The following is a 6,776-nucleotide window of genomic DNA, read 5'->3' on the forward strand; positions in this document are numbered from 1 at the left end:
GGGGCTTCGAGGCTGCTTCCACTTGCAGCTGGGCACCCGCTCCCCATGCAGGGCGCAGCGGCCCCTCGGCGAGCGGCTCGGCCCCGCTCCGCTCCCTCCAGCACCTTCCTTCTTCTTCCAGCCGAGCGGGGCAAGCGAGAACAGGGATCTTTGCATCTACCTCTAGTAGGCACGGGTAGGACCGGGGACCCTTTCCCTCCAGCACGTGGCGGAGCCCGCGGGGGCGGCGCGGCAGGGCCGGTGCCGCTGCCGTGTCCCAGCCCCGCTCCCCGCGGGGCCGCGCTACTCACCGTACGGAGCCTCCATCTTAGCGCTTAGCTGGGTGCTTACATTGACCATGTCGCGCCGGCTACCGCTACGGGGACTCGGGGCGAAAGGCGGAGGAAGTGTAGGAATTAAAAAAATAAAATTAAACTAAAAAAAAATAAAATAAATAAATGGAAGTGTCTTTCTAAGGAACTAGGTGAAGGCAGGAGGGAGCGTGGAGAGGCAGGGCGAGGAAACCTGCCTCTCCTGTTATCTTATTGATTCGCTTAATCAGGGCTAATGTGGGTGGAGATGTTAAATAGTAACCCCGCTCTTATGGAAACCAATCTGCAAGGTGCTGTTGCTGTAGCTATAGTAACTGCTGCCAAGCTAGAAACTCAAACATGGCTTTTACTGGACTCTTTTGGGGCTCCTGCTGCCAGCCGGTGTCAAGGCCAGGGTGGCGGAGGCCGGGGCTCCCCCCAGCTGCGGGGAGGTCGGCAGCGCGGCGCCGCGGGGCTCACGGCATCACCCAGCCATGGGGGGAACAAAGGCGAGCGAGGGCAGAGCCACGTGGCGCCGGGCTGGGGATGGCAGAGAGGGGCCGGGGCAGAGCAGAGCCCGGCCAAGGGGGGAAATCCCCCAGCTGCAGCTCAGGGTTTGTGCCCTCGGTGCCAAACCGGGGGGGTCGGTGGGGCTGGGGATGCAGTGGTGGGATGCAGGGCGGTGCCCACAGCGTGGGGCTGGTGCGTGGTGTTTGCAGCTCGCTCCTCATCTCCCTCTGCTCCCCAAATCCTTCCCTGCACCCCTGTTTCTGCCGGTCTCCTTGCAGGATGCTCTGTCTGTGCTCACGGAGCAGCAGGGAGAGCTGGCTGCCTTCCTGGGGTTCGTGGGGACCTGCGATGGCCTGGAGTGACCCGTGGACATCCGTGCTCCACCCAGGAGGACATCTGGGACCTCACAGTCACAAGGTGTGTGGATGCGACCCCACACTTGGGCAGGGCCCTGCGGGGAGGTTTGAGGGGGTTCCATTTGGGGGGCGCTGCTTGGCCTCCCCCCTTTCCTCCCGGGAGGCGTGCAGCAGGGGGAGGAAGGGGCATCTTGCCAGCGTGCCCACACCTGAGGCAACACCAACCCGGCTCTGCCAGGTGCTGGGGGACTGCTCTGCACCCCCCTCCCGGCAGCCCAGGCTGGGACTGAGCCCCCTGTCGCCTCCAGGCTGGGCTAAAGCCCTTTGCAGCAGTGGGGGAAAGGCAGGTTTGGAAGAAATCCGAGCAGCTGGCAGATGGGGAGAGCTGGGGCACCTGGGGGGGCTCTGCCTGCCCCAGCTCCCACCAGCCCCAGCATCGCAGGCAGGGCACGGTCCTGAGCCAAAACCTCAGGGATTTTTGGCAGTCGTGTCCCCGCTGTGCCCGGTGTCGCGGCAGTGCTGGCTTCTCCCACACGATGGAGCAAAGTGCCCGGGCATCTCCCAGAGCAATGGCCAACACAGAGCTCCTGCACCCTTTGGCGCTTTGGGGAAACCCCAAAACACAGAGCACACTTGCACAACTCCATGTTAGGAGGGGACAGCAGGCTGTGAGTAAGGACAGACACGAGCACTCAGGTCTCCAGACCGCTTTATTGGGGTGCTCAGAGCCGGGGGCCGTGGCTTGGGGGCCCCACAGAGCGATGCACACAGGGCTCCAGTCACTCACCCCAAAGGGACGGTCTGGCTGGTCACTGCACGGCCCCTGCCCAGCCCAGGGAGAGCCCCCAGCCCCATGCAGCAGGGCCATGACAGCCAACCCCGCTCCCCCCACGTGCCCCAGGCCACCACGAGCTGTCCCCAGTGCCCCCCAGCACGAAGCAGCTGGAAAAGGCAGTGCCCCCAGAGGGTGTCCAAAAAGGGTGGGAGCACTGGGGCTGAAATGGGTTTGATATCCTGCCTAACGCCTAACGCAGCACAGGGAGGAGGGTCGGAGGGCCAAAAGCAGCGTGGTGTTATAAATAATCCTCTTTTCCCCCCGTTGCCAGGGGGTGGTGGGGCAGAGGGGGCGTGGAGCGCTGCCGCAGCCCTACAGCCAGCCCACTTGGTTGGATTTGAGTCCCGTGAAGCACATGTTGTTGGAGCAGACCCCGCCGTAGGAGGGCGGGCAGGCTGAGCACGGCCTCCCCACCTTGTAGGGCGCCTCCCCGATCCAGTTGCCCCTGGGAAGAGAGGAGAGCAGCATCGCCCCTGCACGGCACCCAGCGCAGCGTGGCACAGCGCGGTGCGGCCGGCTCCCCACGCGCACTTACTTGATGGCGTAGTTGCAGACGAGGAGGACGGCGCGGCGCCACGTGCTGCCCCAAACCCGCACGTTGCTGCAGGCGTGGATGGCGCAGCCCAGCCTGTTGGAGGACGCCCACACCATCTGTGCCAGGATAGAGAGCAGGTGGTCAGCACTGCCAGCTCCAGCCAACGGGCAGGGACCGGGCCCCGACAGCCCCAATTCCCTAGGGGGGTGCTGTGCCCACCCTGGCACCACTCAGCCACCCAAGGGTGGCTTCTCGATGTCCCTTTTCTGTGCCCACCCAGCACCAGGACACACTGCCTGAAATGAGCAGCGGGGTCTGGTGGTGTCTGATTGACCCGACCGAACCACCAAAGCTCGCCCTGAAGCACTGCCAGCGGAGGCTGCAGGGAGGTGAAACTCCTCCCGTGGGGACCAGAACCAGAAGGCTCCTCCTAAAGCTGCCGAGGGCTGAATTTCTCCCTTTAAAAATGTGTTTTGCCCATTTGTAGCCCAGACAGCCCTTGAGACCCCCCCGGGGAACCACACCGGGACTGAGGCAGCTCTGCGCTCCCAGACAGCCGCACAAACATCGCAGGGGCTCAGCCCCAAGATGGGGAGGCAGAGGGAGGCTTGGAGGTTTTCCACCTCATGCTGGCAACGCGTGGCCGGAGGTGCCGTGGGATGAAGGGGCTGCATTCACGGGGCCGGGCAGCGCCAAGAAGCCGCTCTGCCACGGAGGTGATTCATGATTGGGCAGAGCGGGAAGGGGCTGGTTGGGTTTCTTTTGCTTTTCAAAGCCTTCGAGGTGTTAGGGGGGTAATAAGGAGAAAGTGAGGGCAAAGCAGGGAAAAAAGCTCCTGGAGCGAGCTTTGTGACTCAAACCAAACAGAAGCAAGGATCCGGTCCCAGAGAAGGAGGATGCAGAAATGCGCGTGCAGGGACCGCTGCGAGCACCTTCAGGGGCTCCATCGCCCCCAGCATAAATCCAGCCCCCCCTGTTCTGTGTGAGCCGGGGCTCGGGGGGGCTCTCACCTGGGTGTAGTGGCTGCAGACGGAGCCGCTGCACTTGGAGGGGCAGCGGGGGTTGCACTCGCGGGGGTGCGGGAAGGAGAAGTGCTGCTGCTCGCGGTGCCATGAGCGCACCATGTCCACCACGGAGCGGTACCTGCAAAGGGAGCCTGCGGTGTGGGCGGGACGCCCCGCTGCAGGAACCACTGCTCCCCAGGCCAGAGGCAGCGGCTCGGAAGATCCAGCCCCCACCGGAGCACCAAGTGCTGGGAGCCAGCTCCCGGGGGCTCCCCGGGGGGCCCTTACCTGCCCGAGTGGATGGAGAGGTTCTGCCCCACGTACTTCATCAGCTGGGGGGGGCCGTGGTCCCACACGCACTGCACGGCCCACGCCTCCGCCGCCCTGGCCAGCCGCTCGTCCCACACCTGGAGAGGGGGAAAAGAAAGAGCGGTGGGGATTTGGGCTGCTAGGGGCGGGCAGGTGGGGAGACCCGCTCCTTGTGTTTGGAGAGGGGGATCTGAACCCCTCCAGCTGCCCCCAAAACCTGGCCTGCATGTCAGTCTGGAAAAGAGCTGCGGAAAGGGGGCAAACTGCTCTGGGGATGAGCCTCAGCCGTGCCCAGGAGAGGGATTTTGGAAGGCAGGGATTTAGGCCAAGCACGAAGCAGCACAGGATGCCCCAGGCACATCTGACCTGCTGTGTGCTGAGCCTGCTGCTCCTCCAGCAGCATCCAGGGACCTCCCGGCTGCTCCCAGCTCCATCCTGGGTCTGCTCCCACCTCCCTCCTGGATCTGCTGTCCCACCCCAGAGCCCTCGGGGACCAGCTCAGGAGCAGCACATGGCACCAGCTGCTCCAGGTGGGATGGAGACACCCGAGGCACGTCCCCCTCTGCAGGTGTGGGAGCTTTCTGCTTCACAGGGTACCAGAAAGACCCTCCCTGCTCAGTGCTAGAGGAAGGATGGGGATGTCAGGGTGCTCCATGCTGTGAGGAGCTGGTCCATCCCCAGCCAGGTGCCTGAGGGCACTGTAGTGGTGCCAGCAGCTTTGTTCCCTCCCGCAGCATCCCCATGGGGCACCTGCAGACACAAGCAGGGCCAGGCAGCCTCCCTGCAGTGCTGGGACTGCAGGAAAACCCAGCTTGCAGCAGGTGGAATGGCCCCAGGGGCAGGGAAATCAGGGACCCACATCTGCCCTGGCACGGGATGTGCTGGGTCGCATCCTGCACCCGCTCTGCCTCTCCTGGAGGAAAGCTCTGGGCGCACATGGGTCCGTCCTGCACCAGGGGTGCAAAACACCCCCGGGATGAGCCACAAACCCCAGCAGCCCCCTGCCCCGCGGCACAAGCGATGCACACTCACCATGTACTCCATGTTGGCGGCCGGGGGGGACACCTGCGCCCGCACCTGGTTGTGGTAGTCCAGGATGGCGCTCACCTCGCGGGGGGCCAGAGAGCGGCGGCGGCGGCCGCGGGGCACCCCTGTGCCAGGAGCCGGCCCCGGCCCCGCGCTGCTGGGAGGGGACAGGAGCTCGGTGGCGTTGGGCAGCGCGAAGGAGCCGGCCTCGTGCGCCAGCCAGCAGAGCACGCCGGTGAAGCAGAGGTGCAAGCGCAGCCGCGGCATCGCAGCCCTGCCAGCCGGAGCGCGGAGCAGAGCCCGGGTCAGGCTGCAAGAGAAAACACCGCCCGCACCTCTGTGCGTGGCCGTGCAAGCCCCTGTCCCCAAAGAAGGTGGAAAAGGGTTTGCTTTTGTCCTTTCTGAAATCGGTCTTGGATCACCCTGCTGACCACCCGCCGTTCCTGCGTGCTCGTCACGGTAACTTCACCAGGAGCGGCAGGGAGCTGGCTCGCTTGTCTTGGTGTTTCTTTTAAGAAAAAAGCAGCGCAGACTCTGCCCCAGTTGTTTCGGTTATCCCAGATACCTGCCAGACAGGGCTAATTAGGGGCATGCAGAGCTACTCGCCCCGTCACTTCTCAGGTGCTGGGCACGTAGAGAAAATCCCCCAGGCAAACAGAAACCTCACACAGGTAAAGAAACACCCAGCAAATTCTAAAAGCATCGGCGAGAAATCCTAACAAGTCCTTATCTTGGGGCAGGAGGGGGAGAAAAATAAACCACCGCAAAACCAGAATGATTAAAAAAATAAAAGGCTGGAACCTCCTCGTCCCTCAGCGCTGCATCTCCTGCATCCCCCACGTACCTTGAGGACCGAGCCACGGGTCCTGAGCGCGGGGCTGAGCACAGGGAACCTGCTCGGGGCACGTGTGCGAGGGATTTAACCCAGCCACGGCGGGCAGCCCGCGGCAGCGTGACGCAGAAGCTGCATCTTAGCTCTTCCCCCCGGGGAACGTGCTGAGGTTTGGGAAGAGCTCTGCCCGGCGGTTTATAGCCGGCTCCCCGTGCACGCCTCTTGCACACGCAGCCACCGCCGGCAGGCAGGGAAGCTGCTCTTTGGCTGCCGGGTGGTTTTTTGTTTGTTTTTCGTGAGATACCCACAGGGAGAGAGCCCCAGGGATGTGTGTCCCTGCCTGTGTCCCCCACGGGGGTCTGGCTGGGGGGCTGCAGCCAGGAAAGCAGGCTGGGTGCAGGGGGTTTGCTCCAGCAAGGCGATGTGGGGAAGCAGGGGGACCCCAGGGTGCTGTGAGCTGGTGGCAGAGATGTCCCTTCCTTGGGGGACACAGCCACTGGGGTGCACGTGTCCTCAGGCCAGCAGCGGTCCTGCACAGATCATCCTGCAGCAGCAGGTGTGTGTTCCTGCAGCACCCGAGCAGTCAGCATCCCCGGGGGGTGGCTGAGTGGTCACAGGGCACCGAAACACAAGAGCCCGTAACTGTTGTGGCAGAGACAACGAGCGGAGAAGCCTGGCACTGGCTGAGCACCCGCAGCAAACCCACGCTGCAGCACAAGGGAAAAGGGAACGTGGGGAGCACCAGGAGTGTGCATGGAGTGGGAATAGGGTGCGGGTACAGAGCTGGTGTGCGCCACCAACGCAGCCTCCCCCTGCTGTGGGGCACTGCTGAAACGCCCCAGGTAGCTTTCTGCCAGCACTTGAGTTTTCCTGGAATCCGCTCTCCTGTAAAGTAACTGGAGGTGCTGCGGGCCCCGGGGGCGGAGGGAGGTGTGTGCAGGAGGGATATCCCCGTCTGCGCCCCAGGGAGCTGCTCACCACATGCAGCCTTCCCAGGGCACTGGGGCTGGTTTGCAGAGAGGGTTTTTCAGTGATTTATTGTTTCACAAAAGACAGAGCCCTGCATAATGAATGCTCGC

General features: G+C 63.6%; 2 protein-coding genes and 1 long non-coding RNA gene across 5 annotated transcripts in view; 1 reads left to right on the plus strand and 2 right to left on the minus strand.

The window, feature by feature from the left end:
- The window catches only part of HNF4A (hepatocyte nuclear factor 4 alpha), a 34,834-nt gene extending 34,343 nt beyond the window's left edge, over positions 1–491 (minus strand). The window contains exon 1 of the mRNA XM_084537735.1: positions 291–491. Within this exon, the coding sequence (XP_084393861.1) occupies positions 291–339 (49 nt within the window). The 5' untranslated portion in view covers positions 340–491. The remainder of the gene's footprint in view (positions 1–290) is intronic.
- LOC311445518 overlaps positions 1–3,544 on the plus strand; it is a 51,169-nt gene extending 47,625 nt beyond the window's left edge. Inside the window, exons 6-7 of the long non-coding RNA XR_014698456.1 lie at positions 1,079–1,217; positions 2,413–3,544. This is a non-coding gene — a long non-coding RNA (uncharacterized lncRNA). The remainder of the gene's footprint in view (positions 1–1,078; positions 1,218–2,412) is intronic.
- Positions 1,769–5,766, minus strand: R3HDML (R3H domain containing like). Of its 3 annotated transcripts, XM_084537739.1 has the most exons (6): positions 5,710–5,766; positions 4,872–5,175; positions 3,819–3,937; positions 3,537–3,669; positions 2,527–2,642; positions 1,769–2,436 (listed from the first exon to the last, which is right to left on the minus strand). In XM_084537739.1, the coding sequence occupies exons 2-6, from the start codon at positions 5,130–5,132 to the stop codon at positions 2,304–2,306; spliced, it is 762 nt and encodes a 253-aa protein (XP_084393865.1). In that variant the 5' UTR covers positions 5,133–5,175; positions 5,710–5,766; the 3' UTR covers positions 1,769–2,303. The 3 variants fall into 3 exon arrangements, with proteins under 3 accessions (XP_084393865.1, XP_084393864.1, XP_084393863.1); XM_084537738.1 differs by lacking the exon at positions 5,710–5,766 and having other exon boundaries at positions 4,872–5,687; XM_084537737.1 differs by lacking the exon at positions 5,710–5,766 and having other exon boundaries at positions 3,537–5,001.
- Between the last annotated feature and the right edge of the window lie 1,010 nt (positions 5,767–6,776).

Source organism: Aythya ferina (genome assembly GCF_964211825.1).
Source record: "Aythya ferina genome assembly, chromosome: 16".
Taxonomy (NCBI): Eukaryota; Metazoa; Chordata; class Aves; order Anseriformes; family Anatidae; genus Aythya; species Aythya ferina.

Coding starts and splice junctions, on each gene's coding strand:
- R3HDML (XM_084537737.1), bottom strand. CDS start 4,067: ATGCAGGCCAGGTTTTGGGGGCAGCTGGAGGGGTTCAGATCCCCCTCT. Junction 2,643..3,536: donor TCTGCAGCCACTACACCCAG/GTGAGAGCCCCC, acceptor ATCCTGGCACAG/ATGGTGTGGGCGTCCTCCAA. Junction 2,437..2,526: donor GTCTGCAACTACGCCATCAA/GTAAGTGCGCGT, acceptor CTCTCTTCCCAG/GGGCAACTGGATCGGGGAGG.